At 41.3% G+C, this 15,218-nt stretch overlaps 2 protein-coding genes across 2 annotated transcripts in view; one reads left to right on the top strand and one right to left on the bottom strand.

Annotated features, from left to right (window-relative positions):
- The window catches only part of LOC146139905 (tectonic-2-like), a 64,010-nt gene that overhangs the window by 41,618 nt on the left and 7,174 nt on the right, over positions 1-15,218 (bottom strand). Inside the window, exons 11-12 of the mRNA XM_083393002.1 lie at positions 6,308-6,484; positions 5,645-5,833 (exon numbers count right to left, since the gene is read on the bottom strand). Of these exons, the coding sequence (XP_083249128.1) occupies positions 5,645-5,833; positions 6,308-6,484 (366 nt within the window). The remainder of the gene's footprint in view (positions 1-5,644; positions 5,834-6,307; positions 6,485-15,218) is intronic.
- Positions 8,429-15,063, top strand: LOC146139907 (uncharacterized). The gene is made up of 7 exons (XM_083391529.1): positions 8,429-8,701; positions 9,475-9,618; positions 10,211-10,571; positions 12,153-12,435; positions 12,928-13,076; positions 13,985-14,418; positions 14,890-15,063. The coding sequence occupies exons 1-7, from the start codon at positions 8,429-8,431 to the stop codon at positions 15,061-15,063; spliced, it is 1,818 nt and encodes a 605-aa protein (XP_083247655.1).

Below are 15,218 nucleotides of genomic sequence, written 5' to 3' on the forward strand. Positions count from 1 at the left end.
ACACTTAAGTTTACTAAATAACTTTAAGCGAAAACCTAAACCTATAATTCAAGTTGCAATTGTTTATATTACACGATGTTTATTTTCAGACTCATTAAAGACAGAAATCACAAGCAAAAACTATTAACCGTTGTGACAAGAACTATATTTTTTACATCACATTAACGATTAAACTAAAGTTTAGTCAAATAGTGATATCGAATGAAAATCGTAATGCGGCGATTAGGGGCTTAAACCGTAACTTTATAAGCTAGTACATATCCTTTTTTCGTTAATCCGTATAGTTTAACCAAATTTACAACAATCGGTCGAGAAATGTGATCGATTTACCAATTTAAATGTGACTCTAATAGTTCGGTCAATGTATCATTAATTCAAAATTGAGGGGTCGCGTAAGTTTTGAAAACTGGAAAAGGGGTCGCGACAACAAAAAGGTTGGGAACCACTGTTCTAAACACAAGCATATTTGTAGTATCTTTAAATCACAAACAAAACGAGCTAATACGCCGACGAAGAGAGTCTCCAGACAACGGGAGCTTTATTGTGGATTAGGTTTTGTCAGCAAAGCTGGTTTAAGAAGAATTTGCTACACAGCCACGATAGCAACAACACCGAAAGTCGATTTGTACTGCCTCTGCTTTGCTTTATCTCTCCGTCGGGGCGGCGCCTTCAATTAAAGACGCGGTCAAAGGCACAAGAAGGCGCCGAAATTCTGCTGAAACAGCGCGGAACCGTCATTATCCGATTCAAGATTAAACCCTAAGAATGTATACAAAGGTGATAAAAGAAAATATGGTGTGCGTAGTTGTCCTGCTATCTTTTCAGAAATTTAAATTTGAACGGTACGTGGGTGGCTTCCGAGAAACTATCAGGGCAAAGTCCTGGCGACGAGAGCGACGGCGCCGACGAAAGCGTTTTAAGGACAAAAACAACTCCGTAACCTTTATTACGTGAAATAGTGGCACACATTTAAAGCTTGGCTCATCCACATTACCAAGATTTTGCGAAACGGTGATAGGTCATTTTAACGGTGTTAAACGAAAAATGCAGAGTTCGACAAAACTTCTAAGATTGAATTCGACAACATATAGTTAAACAACGAACCAAAGTTAAAGCCAGTGAAAATTAAGTAGCCTTGCACAAGGAACAAAATAATTGAGAATATTCCTGAAAAAGTCCAGAAAAATCGGTACACGTTTACAGAATACAATGTTCAGCGACAAATCAACGAACGAAAATACCTGTCTCCGATTAGGCTGGCAATTAAGCATGGAACCCATGGGCAGCTCGACGAAGGAAGGCTATCATTACCTGCCTTGCTTACAACTTAATCCGATTCGAATCTAACTAACATTTGTCGCGTCTTCGAAATAAAGAAGAAAAAGGCGACCTGCGTAGAACGTGATGGACTCCGGAATATCACAATCACAGCAGTGGTTTTACACCTGGCAAAACGCGCGGCGGGGCATGAGCCAATTGGCGGGTGTTGATAAAGTACCGTTGATTTTTTTCTCACGTACCTGCCTCTGTTAAACGTAAGGCAGCAACACGTGTACCAATGACGTCTAAATTTTTTTTTCTTGAAAAGTTTAAAATCTTTAAAGCTCCTATTTGTCCGGGTAAATTGTGAAATATATACTTAGAAGTCATTAGATGGCAAAAATTCAACTTGGATAACGTGAAAGCTGACGCAATGGGCAAAAGTTTCACTAAAGGTGACGTATGTGGCCACATCAAATTTTAAATTCGACCAAAAAAGAAAGAAGCAATGTTTATCCAAGCTTAAAGCGCAGATTCTATCTTGAAAGAAAGATGTTTTTTCAGGACTCAAAAAGTTAGTTTTAAAGTCTTTGCGAAGGGTTTTTAATATCGAGAAGATAGAAAAGGGCCCAAAAGCGTGACAGAAAAACGCAGCCTATGGCGCTTTTCGAAGCAGTCATGTAGCAGCAGCGCCCATCCCACTGCTGCATTTACACCAGACTTTTCGGCGCTATCGTCAAGGCTTTTTTCTTGCTCACGGACTAAAACTCCACAACAAACACGCCACGTTGCATGCCCTTCCCGATTCCTGCAAATCCCGAAACGGGCTCGGCATCGCCAAGAACACGGCCTATGCACGGAACTGGCGTCATTTTAACCGTAACGGGGAAGCAATTTCAAGTCGATTGGCAGGAAACGTAATGTCTGTACGGTTCTTGTACCTCAGATTTCCGCTAAACGTCGTCGCCAACGTGTCAATTAACAAGTTCGAGTCGGCAGCAGTAGGCTTAAAGTCGGTACCCGTTTTCAAGTGGAAGTATTGGTGCTCGTCTGATATCAAGATGGTATCGGTGCCGATCAGATACCAAAAATATAAAGAAATTTCAGCGATGCTTTGCAATCTAACGCAGCGATTTTGCCTTGCAGGGTAAATTGATAAAAAAATATAGTATAGGTTAAAAACCGGAGGTAACTAATCTTCTTAAATCCAAAGCATATTTTGACCTGAAAAAACAACTTTTGTTCGGCCATGTAGTGATGTCATTTGCTATCGGGCCGGATCGCGATACTTTTAGTTCAAAATATCGAATATCGATATCAAAATAAAATGTCAAGTATCGGACATCCCTTGCAAGAAGTAATAACAGTTTCGCACGAAATCACCTGATTACCCGTATTACGTTGAAATTCTTTTTTTCCGATACGCGAAACACCAATTTCTCGTTAAAATCCAATTTCCAGCGACAGCCCTGTGATACGGTCACTTATCCGATTCCGCATTTTTATTTTACGTTTTATTCCAGTTCTTTTTTATCGTATTAAAGGAACGGCGAACGTTTTTCAAGTTTTTTCATAATGCTGCTAAATTTGAATGATAGTTTATTTACTTGTGTCCTACAGTGGAACAAATTCAATCCAATAGTTATTTAAAACCGGTACATCATTATGACTAAACATGACTTTTATATGAAACTAATCGTGAAAGAACAAAACCTACCACATCACAATAAATAAATTTGCATGTTCGCACAGGTTATGGCTTGCACATGCCCTTATTAAACATCTCATTATAAAGAGCACGGCCCATCTAAAGGAGTGCGACCCAGCGACCGAGAAGCGCTGGTTTATGTAAAAGTCACAACAAACGCTCGACGATTGGCGCGGAAATCACCAGGTTGGTTTATAAGGGAACCAGCATGGGTATAGCACGCGACATCAGATCACATAGAGCGCTCAATCAGGTTCATTGTTCGCGAAAGGCTTAAGTCCCGTTTGTCTACCAAATGTAAAAAAGATAAACTAAATGTAAAACAACAAACGGTAGAAATCGCGCGCGGCGTAATTAGACCGAACGTATACGCACGTAAGAGCTTTGCGTTCCGCGTCAATCGCATGTCATGCCCCGAAAAATCATACACTGGCCGCAGTCAGCAAACACATGTCCAGACATAGGTTGAAAAAAGCTCGGATCAGTTGTGCGCAAGCAGTTTGCCTTGCAGACCACATTACAATACGGGGAATATGGACGCCATGACGGCTCAATAAAAAGACGAGGTCATAGACCTGGCCGTTTTAAGGTCGAAAATCGGCTCAGGCTTGTTTATCCGGCCGCAACACGATCTTTCGGCATTACGGCGAGCTCCGGCTCCGCAGTTTGGCAGTGACAAATGCTCGCGAAACGCTTGTAAGTGGATTATTATGAGTGCGTCGCATTTTGCAGGAGAGGTGTGCGTCGGAAACAGACTAGTTCTGCCGATCACTTGCGTTAACTTTCCTTATTGGATCGCCAAAAGCGCCGTCCGACCTCATATAGGGCGGAGTACGCGGGTGCGGTGCCCTGTTGTGTCCACAATAATTGTTATGGGCACATTGCATAACGCGTTGTGTTTGTTTCGTGCAGATTATCACGCCACTTCACTTTCGCGGCCAAATAATTGCGTCGTTCGTAAGACCTAACTTTGCTCGGGAAGTACTAGGTGTGGGATTGAGCGCCTGTTGCATAACGTAATTCGATTAGAACACTTATGACATGCACAGAACGTTTTATGTTCCGCGTTAAGTTTTGAGGTACACGTACACGTTTTTTACAATTGTTTGGACGTATAATCGTGCCGTGTTTCAATGCGAACCAATTTTCAAACTGTGGTTCACGGTCACGGAGATGCTACTCAAGCGGATCAATATCACTCGATGTGCAATTTCGTATAATTGCAAAGCAAAAAATCGCTGAAGAATAAAATCTAGGTTCATCTGGGCAGAAAGTTGTAGCACAACGTTATAATTTCCTTGGGTGAACCTACTAGCCACATTTTTTCAAATATTTGTTCTAAAAATGTCGTATCATTTGTGTTAAAATAATTATTTATTCCACTATGACGACAAATTATAGCGCATAAGAAGAACAGCTCAAAAAATAAAACAAATTTCAAAATCCCGAAGGCGCATTTTTGAGGCACAAATCAAATTGATATTGGGTCAAAGCGGAACAAAATTGTCGCCAGGAAGAAAGGCATTTGCATGAACAGTCAATTAGGCCGCTGGCCAGAGTCTCCTGGACAGGATGCAGATAGAAGTGCGCATGGGGGGAATTTCCTAGGCAAACGTGATTACCAACAAAACGTCGTGTACATCAGGGGCACAACCTGTCTACTCGAGCCTTGCATAACCACGAACTGATGGCCAACTGCGAACCCAGAATGCGAGGGTCAAAGTTCATCGCTTTCACGGAAACGAAGCAAAGTATCAGCGACAAACAAAACATGCAAAGGCGAGCGCGGTTAAAGCCCGAAAATCGGATCGTGACCCTTTTCATGGGACCCGCGTGCGGTCGACCCATTAGCGAGACGTATAGTATGGAACACTGCTCCAAAAAGTGCGAGTGTCCGCCAAATTGCGGCACGAATATACAGGCCACGTATCATTTATGAATAATAAATTAGCCTAAGGTCTGTTTTCCAAAGGACCTCGCCAACAAACCACAGGGTTTTAAATAGATTGCAATTGTGGAACATTTAGTAGTCTAAGTTGCCATGTAAAATGACCTGGTACACTAGAAATGCAAAGCTCAATCCCTATTAATTAGTGATTGTTTGTTTTAGTTGTTTTTTTATCGCTCAACTATCGTCGACAAACAACAAAACTTAAAATTCCTATAAAAGTCCAGTCCAAATACAAAATTCACAAAATTGGCAAAAGTACACCGAAAGGCTTCGGAAGTCCAATATCACAGTGTTTATGCGCGTATGTGTATATGTATCTTAGAAAAAATATTTCTAATTGAAAATAGGTTTTCCGCTATCACTTTTAACATTTATTTAATTTTTGTAAGAAAAGTTCCTACTAAACAACATTAATCTTTGCAATTCACTCCATTTTTCACAGGAATTAGTTTTCTTCAGTTTTACTCTCACTTTAACCATGTAAGTTTTTTTATATTTTGATGCTGAACTATGAGACATCACATTCATTGTTAAATAAGACAGTTAAACTATGTAATTCCACGCATATTAAGCTAGATGACTATATCTTCTTTTAATGAATTAAAACTATATAGCACAAATCTGCATGCCTCCAACCTTCTTCAAACTATATGAAGATAATTTTGTTTGTTTCAAGGCGAACAAAATGTTACCTTCCCCTAACTCTCCCGATTTAAATCACTTACCGGGCTGCCAGATCTTAAGTTGCTGGGTAAGGTCGACCGGGTTCGTGGGTACATTGATGTCGCCAATCCCACTGATGACAGGCAGTCCCACGTCATAGCCGGGATTCCCGGATCTCTTAACCCCTTGCTGGGTGAAGTACTGGGACTCCACCGCGAACGATTGGGTAAGTAAGTTGTTGGGTGGGATACCTATATGGCGAAAAGAAGGTATTCAAATGCATTTTCGTAGGTGTTTGGACATTTTTTTTTCTGGATCTAAAAATTTGACGCAAAAGTAATTGTTACGAATTCGCATATAACCTCTATACTCTAAAAATGTTCCGTTTTCACAACAAATTTAGTTGTCTATGTTGTTTATATTCGTTTTGAATTGTGGTAATCCAAATTTGGAAACATAAATATCAAATGCAAACATAATTGCTCTATTAGCAAGTCAAAGAGTAAATTACATGAATTGCAACAATACTCTGCCATTTATATATATATAATGTCCAGTGAATGTTATGCAATGAACGAAAAACAAAGCGACAATTTGTACAATTTTAATATAAGTCGGTTATTCGTCCGCTAAATTAATATAAAAGTCGTGCTCTTCTAGTTGTTCTAGGCTTTATAAATTTGTATGGAAATAATCGGGATTTTAATGTATTTTTTGGATCTCACCAGGCGTCTCAACAGCGCCCGTCAGCGGAACGTCGGCGACCACCACTCGCACGTCCAGGTTGGTGACGAGGTTGCTTTCCCACGTCATCACGTACGTCACACTGGCGACAGCGTTGGAACAGTTGGAGCCGGAGATCGTCGGCGTGGGCGGTTTCGCTATAAGTTGGTCGATTGATGCTGCAAATAGAAGAAAGACAAATGTCAACATTTAAAACTAGATAGTAGTATAGGGCTAAAATCTATTATACCATGACGTCACATTTTGTTTACATTTCCAGCTCTCAAGTAAATGTCCCGCTAAAACAGAATCTACATACCGACCCCCTTCATGTCTGAAAATTAAAAGCCTCTACGATTTATAGTTTTTCTGTAAACTCTCGACAAAAAAACGGACTGAAACAAACCAAAAAACAATCTATAACATAATTTAAAACCAAAAACAACTTTGTCTTAAAATCATCAGTACAATTCATAAAAATACGAGTACGGTCACGATTGCATCAGGCGTAATAGTTTAGAAAATAATGTTTAGTAAAATGTGAAATGCATTCGGTTCTGCTGCGAATTGCGCCAAAACGTGCAGTTTTCGTCAAAAATACAAGATTGTTTTAATTTTAATACTACCTAAGTCTGAAAACAATGTTGCAGTTTTGCACTGGGTAAATTGACACGTTCTCATTTCGTCTCGAATCGAAATTCGGATAAAATATTCACCACTCGAAACGCGAAACCGTAATTGCAAAATTAAACCGCTCTTAAGCAGTGAAACACAAACGCGATTTCACATAAACAACGTAAACGGCCTAAATTGAGTTAAAAAGCGACACACGGGGAGCCAAGGCGAAAAACGGGAAAGCGCATTCCAGAAAAGCAATCAGAGCGCATACCACCTGTGTCACGTGATTTTACACGAGGATTTTTTTCTCCCGACGCCATCGCCGGGATTTTACTTTTACTTGCCTGCACTGATCTGACACAGAGTCTCGCGTAGACTTGTCTTTTATTTTTGCATCGAATCGTTTTGCTGTGCGCCGAAAACGAGTTTTACTGCTCAAACCTGAAGTGGAAACGTTTTATTCCTGGTCCGTTGCTGATCTATAGTTTATTGTTGCTTTTTGCCAACCTGGAAGACCTTTTTGCTCGCTGACGATTTTAAGGCAATTTTTTAAAAAAGTTTTATTCTTTACCGCACGCGTCTTAATTTCAAGGAAGAAAGGCTATCTGTGCTAAGGTAAGGCTGCTGAAGCAGTATTTAACGGACCAAGGCTTTGTAAACAGTGGGTAGAATGTTTAATATATTTTTTTACGTTATAAATATTTTAATTCCGGCGTGTAAGCAAACTTTTAGGGCAGCTTTTTGAAAACAATTGCCGTGGTTAGATAAAAAACCTGTGCACATAACTCAAAAAAGCCTTTTTAATGATTTCGTTTGGGTTAGGCATAATTCCTACATATACAAACTCTGTTTTTTTGCCAACTTTAACATTAAAACTGCAAAAATTTTCAGCGCGAATCTTCTAATTCCCTTTGAAAAAATACACGGTATCACCGCCCAATTAAATTAACTTGTAGATAAACGATAAAAGCTATCGCCCTTTCGCGGACTATTTTTCAACCATATTTTATATTTGATAACAGGCTATAGCAACAGGGGGAGTCGAACTTTTTTGCGCGAAACTATATTGTTTTTTGCAATATTGCCGTTGTATTGTGTGTCGTTACATCTTTTGAAACACGATAACGCAATGTTTAATATTTGCGCTTGACATTTTTTGCGCTCGACATCGTGACAACTCTTACAACTGCGGAATAAATGCCTTCGCAACACGTTTATCAAAATCAAACGCCTCTTCGGTTGCAGTTTAGCCAATTCGACCAAATAAAACTCAATTTTTGCGCGACCAACAACACCCTTCACTATATTCCTGTTTTCTCGGTGATATTTAATTGCAAAATGTCGAAATATTTTCATAGGGGGGGCGCAAGGCATGAGAAAATTAAGGGGGGGCGCGGCTGAAAAAAGGTTAAGAACCACTGGTTTAAACTAACATGTTTTGTTAAATGCCCATATTTATAAAAACTTTACTAATTTATTACTATGATATTTTTAGGTGTCGACAGATGGCGATCGAAAGCCGTTTTCGGACTCGCGGCGGTTACAGTCACGTGACCCCGTACAGCCGGCAGCAGTCGAATAACGGCCGCGTGGTGTCGCACAAGCCACCGGCGCCAAGGGTCGGCGTCGGGCGCCAGGCACCCACTGTCTCGTACGCCTACGTGGCGGCGCAAAGGGGCCAGTCGCTAAAGGCGTCGGGAAACCACCCTTGCCCGCCCCAGACAAACTTGGGGGCGCCCCCGATGATGCCCCCGTGCTCACAGGTCCAGGGTATTCAGGTTCGTAGGCTTGGTGTTTGTTTAATGAGAGCAGAAACTCGTCCGATGAAAAGAGTCTCGTGCAAAACGAGTTCAATTAAATTAAGTACAGGGTTTGACACGGCTGCTTTCGCGATTTAAATAGACTATTTTTTACACAGCTGTTGCCAGTTTGAATTTGCCAAATAATTCCTTTCATTGTTAAGTATAGTCACGGGATTACAAGGCCGACTGCAGAGTAAGTTGTTCGGTCGTAATGCATGCACTGTACAAGTATATTCGGAGTGCTTTCGAAATTAACTTTTTCAAAAACTAGCATTTTATCGTTATATTATGAATAAAGAACGTTTTTGAAAGTTATACCGTCGCGCTCATAACCAAAAAGTCCTTTTTTACTGATTTTCAAAGTTTTTGCTTCAGTGCTCCTTGTTGCCATCTCCATGCATCAGTCATTTGTTTGCACAAGCTCATGAAAAATGACCTAAAAATGATCCAAGTACTTTTTCTGTGGATGGTGATGGTAACAAGAAGTGACTGAATCAAAAACTTTGAAAATCATTAAAAAATGACTTAGGCAATTTGGTTATGAGCGTGACGATACTTAACGTGCGCGAATTTTTTCTAATAATGGTTCCGGTCCAAAAACGGATAAGTACCCCGAATTTAGGTACCATAAAAATGCATGAAATAAGTGAGCGAGTGTATGATTTTGTATCCTGCATTTCGTACGTCGTTTATGTTGTTTTTGAGCTCGTGAAACTTAAAATCGAAACTGACCAAACTTTGGTGCGCAGGCCGCTTGTGCGCCAATGACGCAGTTTAACGCCGGCGCCAACTTGACCTTCGTTGCCATGCCAATGACCCTGCCCCCTCCCATCTGCAACCAGGCCGGGCTGCCACAGTTCGGACGGCTTTACGAGGAATTCGACAGGATGAAGGTGAGTAAAACCAGTTTGCATTAAGGCAGTGGCCGGAAATTTTTATTTATCGCAGCTAAAAATGATCTTTCAAGATCTTTTGAAGGCCCTTACGTGAAACGAATGACGTAACAAAATTACGCCATAAAACCATTAAAATTAAAAAAAATCTTGGGTGCAGTGCGAAAAGTTTAGTCTTGTTTAATTAAAATTTACCATTGTAGCGTTTAAATTTACATAACAAAACTCAAAATATTAAAAAAATCACCCGCGGCCCACTAAAATTGCCAAAGGCCCAGATTTGGGCCTCATCCCATTTTAATATTACTAAGGTAATACAGTTATATCCAAATTAGGCACCTAACATGCCATACGTTTGTACTTGGTAATAGAACACGCATATTTTAAATAGTTTCTCAATCTTTCAAATAAGCTTTCACCACTTAACAGTTAAAGAGCAAGAAAGTTATGCATTTCGCCAAATAGACTAAGATTTATCAAAATGTGTCTTAAATGTTTTCCAGAACAGGGGTTGATTGTTTTTCTAGAACTATGCATTACAACACCGCGTGCAAACAATTTGCAAACGATTTATTCTTAATCTTGTACACAGAGAAACGGCTTCGTGGTTCAACCGCGGCCACTCCAAACCCCGACACCTCCACTGCCCCCGCCCGCCACAACAATGGCCCCACCTGCACAATCAGCAGCACCAGTAGCGGGCGCAGAATTCGTAGCCCCAAGGCCGCTGTCTAGGGTCCCGAGCCCGGTTCCGCCCCCTATGGGGCAACCTCAACAACAGGGGCAGGGGCAGGGGGTTTTCCCGGCCGGCGAGGGTGTGTTCACGACGGCGATGAAGCTGTTTATGCATTCCTATATGCCAACCGCCTGTTTCGACTGCACGGTGCCGGTCGACGACTGGGGTAGAGAGGCGCAGGCCCTCATCGCCGAAGTCATGACGGTCGGATGCGCGGGACGCGGTCAGCCTGCCAGGTTAGTTTTAAATCAGTGTTTGTCAACCTATATAGATTGCGATTGAAAAAATGATTTCTTTCCAATCCGTGCGGAGGAAAATTTTGCTTATATAAAAAATTCGACCTTATTTCTGCTAATGACAAACTGACTGTAAAATATCGAGATATCCTTACACGTAAATGACGACGATGACTTCAAATGGAAGCAAATATTCTTTAGACTTTCCGGTCTTAGTCAAATTCGGTCATTAATAATTTATAGCTATTTAAAAAACAAGACAAAAACGCTTTTGTGGCGAAATATTTATTTACGCTAATTTCTTCTGGTTTCGTTCGCTTACAAAAAGCTTCGGTTTAAACCTTAGTTTTTCAGTCGTGCCAAGGTGGAGAAAAACAATTAGGATTTTCAGGTCGGCTCTTCAAAAAGCGCCCGTTTTTTAACGCTGTTTTGGTCGGTCTGCTTTAGAACCAAGGCGGTGACTAGATTTTGCTTTCGTCGAACTTTAGGCCAGTGTTTCTTAAACAGGTGAATGGTTCACCCCAGGGTGAATAAAATGTTGCAGGGGTGAATAAGGGTAAACCGTAAGAAATGGATCATAGCTTTTGCAGTAAATCGAAGTCATTTTATGCTGCTATATATATAGACGAGATAGTTTCATCACATCATGAGACAAGGGTGAATGAAATCTGGAGATAGATGCTAGGGGTGAACAAAACTAAAAGTTTAAGAAGCATTACTTTAGGCGTTGAATAAAGTATTCAAGATCGGAAGGCCACGCGAGATAGAATACAGAGGTCCAGTGGTATATCCACCCTTTTTAACTTAACGACGCTCTATGGAAAAGTAAAAATTTATCGGCATACATGACCATAAGAAACCGCACCCCAGGAAACCACCGGCATAATACATGCCCAGGAAAAAAAACAACACATGGGACATGGGTGTAAGCAGTCCTAGCGGTCACTAAAGCTAGACCTCTAGAAACAAAATGGGTGCGTGGATCTCCATATATTTTTGGCTTCTTGGAGTTTGACATTTAGGGCGCGATCACGACCGGCGGGACGAGTCCAAAATAGACCGTTTACGACTGCGAGGACTTGTTTTTCACAATTACGCACATTCCGCCTGGAAATGTCACCACGTGTCCCAGTGGGAAGCCGGAACCACAAGCACGCCGTAAGCGATTTGTGTCGTCGCTTCACGACGTTTGCAAAAAACGTAAATTTCAAAGAGAATTTTCCTCATGAAATGTCAGCGTAACAAAGGTTTTTTTCAAACTGATCTGATTTGTATTGCTGTTTGTCTGGTTTCCCATTTTTTCCCTCTTGAACCGTTTCACTTCGGCTCGCACTTTATTAAATGGAATGGCAGGAAACTCGGTCAAAAAATAAGATAGTTAAGTCCGGAAAATCGGCAATGGTGTTAGATGCAGAAAATGATAAAATCATGTGTTTGGTAGTATGTTTAGTTCACATTGAACGATCGTTTATAACAAACGCGCCAATATAATACCCCTGGAAAAGTTGGAATAAGAGAACCGTACAAAATGCCTTTATTTCAACGAGCTTTTCAAAACCGTTACCGCAGGACGCACAAAAGCTCCTGGCCGGAATCTGGCAGCCGGAACGCGTCATCCGACTATGACGTCACAAACAGTAGCTCGTCGTCAGGGCCCAGCCCGGACAAGGGGGTGGCCCCTGGGTGGCTGGGGGACCCCCTGCAGAGGATGGACATCCACCGGCACATTCTGGAGATTAAGCCGTCGCCCTACCCCGGTGGAAGCCCCTTATCTGTTCCGTCGTTGGCGAGCGGCCATAGCAGCGACAATGACGCCGATGACGAATCCGCCGCGTCATGCAACAGGTGGGTGACGTCATTAGGTCGCATTGTTTTGTAGCGAGAAATAGATCTACCAGTCAAGCATTAAGCTTTAGTGATTTTTTTGACGAAAAGCGGTATTAGCTGTAATAGTGTACGCCAGAATCATTGCTTATTTTATTATATGGGCCGAAAATTAATATTCGAGACAACATGTTTTTCCCGTTATTCTTATTTGGTTTGCTATGCCAGAGAAGCGTTTAACTTTATTTTTTGTGGCAAAAAGCGGTATTAGCTGTACTAATTGTACGTCAAAATGGTTGTCCACAATTTTAACTCCCAAAAATATTTAAACGAGGTAACGTAACTTATTTTTTAACCTTTGTCAATTTTTTAATTTTCTACATTATAAAAAACAATCCACATTTTAATTACACAATAAGTTTTTACAGCAACGGTGTGCAAAACTTAGGACCAGCTTATATGGTTCATATACGACTCAAATGGTTTGTACAAACAATCTTTATCTATTCACAGCAGCCCCGCCTCTCTGGCGCCGCGCGTGTCCGGCAACAGCACGGTGCGACGACCCTCGTACAAGAAAAAGCACGACTCGGCACGCGTCCGCCTCTCAATGGACTCCGGCTACCAGTCGTCTTCCACCGACGGGGGCAGCTCGTGCCACGGTGGGTGATCACGTTTTATTCAAAGAAAACTAAATGTTCGAACATTAGTAAACTGACACGTATCTGCTTAAAAGGGTGTAACGCTCTTGCGAGGAATGTAATTAACAGCAAACTAGCAGTGCGAATGGTGGATTTTTTTCTGGTTAAGTAAAGAAAAGTAATGGGTATGCTTTAAATCGATTTTGGTTGCTTAAATTGATTATATGGTCGTTTTTTTCGCGAAAGTACAGTGCTTGACAAGTTTCTGTTTGAAAAGGTGTAACTAACTAACAGTAGCAGCGCGATTAACGAATGTTTTTTGGTTTTAGGCCGAAGTTTTTTTTCCATTAAAAGCGATATGTTTTTATCGTTTTTGTTTATACAAATTAAAAAAACATTATTTGCCGCTTCTATTCCGAACTTATACACTTTTAGATGGTTCAACACATTTGTTAGGAGTGCGCCCTAGAACAATTTAAATTACTGGATACTTTTTATTCCAAAAAAAAACACCAACGCTTTTTCTTGCGAGGGATGTAATTAACATCAAACTATTGCAGCGAGATTATTAGTTTTGGTGTAAACTTCGTAAAGCATTAACCACGATCAATAAAGGTAAAATGTTCGAAGCAAACTGAAACGCCGTTTCTGTTAAATGTGGAAGGCTTTTTATCGCATTTGTTCGCAAAAATTAAAAAGCCAATAACATACTCTTTCTGCTCCAATTCCGAACTTTATATAAACTTTTATATGGTTCAATACATTTGATTGACTTACCGAATACTTTTTAACTCTAAAAAATCTAGTTTTAAGGCGGAATAGATTAGATTTCTATTTTACGGCCCACAACGACATTCCACACTAAATATGCCGCTTTTAACTAAAACCACGCCGCTCAACCCTAGCTGCATGTTCGGGATGTTTTAAAGGCAGCCAGGCGTCAGCATGCTGCTTAGACTCGGATGGCTTCTCGTCCGATATCGGCTCCTCCTGCGGCTCTTACTCCTCATCCTCCTCTTCCCGACCGTCTTCCCCCACCAGAGGGCGCGACGAGCCGCAGTTTTTATCGCCTACCGAAGTGCCGCCGTACCTCAACGCCCTACTGGAAGCCCCCTGGATCGAGAAAAAGGCCCCACGGAAAACCCTCCCGACCCCTACCCCACAACTGAAGGTCTCACACCCCGTTTCTGGCTTCGAAAAGCCCCAGGGGCAGCCCACCGCCGTCCCCGAGGGGGCGTACACGTACCACAAGCACAAGGAGTGGATTACCGACGAGATCCTGGAGATGATCGTTGTACGCGATCGGCTCTACAAGCGCATGAAGAAACACCCGGCGCCCGACATTGTGGACATGTACAAAAAGGTAAGGAACGCCCCTCGGCCGCTTTTTGAATGTTTTAGGAGTCTTTGTTTAAATCTCAGCCGAGATGGGTGTTGTGAAAATTGAAAAATTACTTTGATTATATTAGAAACTGGTTTGATATTAACAAGAACGTGAGACGCCCTGGTTTTGAAACTCAGCTGAGATGGGTGTGTGTGAAAATTAAGGTTTTAGGAAAAAAAAAATACGTTTTGATTATATCAGAATTCAGAAACTAGTTTGATGGAAACGAACTTGCACCGATTTTCTCAAGTGAAAATTGTCGAACCGTGGCCCTTGGAAAGTTTTATTGAAAACGAATAATTATTTAGTGCCTTAGACCTCGCGTATTTAGTGCCTTAGACCTAAAATATTGATTGAATATGTTTTAAACAAGTGCCACAGATGTTTTCCTCATTTTAAAACCTGTTAATTTTTCAAACGATTAAAAAACCAAACAAAATGTCGTCCTAGGTCCGCAACATGGTAGTTGGCATGACGCGCAACGCCAAAAGGGCGCACGAGAAAAGAATCGAGGATATGCGCTCCGGGGCGCCGTCTGCCGGTGGCTACAATAACAACAACGTCTACCACTATGTGGCGCCCAAGTACAGGCGGCTTTCGTCAGGATCGAGGCGAACGAAGTAACTAAGGTCGACCCATTATTATTACAGTAGTTCTGGCTTTTATATGCGTGTTTCGAGCCGATTTAGAAGATATTATCTTTATCTATTCTTATTATTCCCGTTGCGTGCTCGCTTTTTACATTTTGCGTTTTATCGTGACCCTTGCATGCTCCTGTC

The sequence above is a fragment of the Ascidiella aspersa genome, chromosome 6 (genome assembly GCF_963924565.1).
Source record: "Ascidiella aspersa chromosome 6, kaAscAspe10.2, whole genome shotgun sequence".
NCBI lineage: Eukaryota > Metazoa > Chordata > Ascidiacea > Phlebobranchia > Ascidiidae > Ascidiella > Ascidiella aspersa.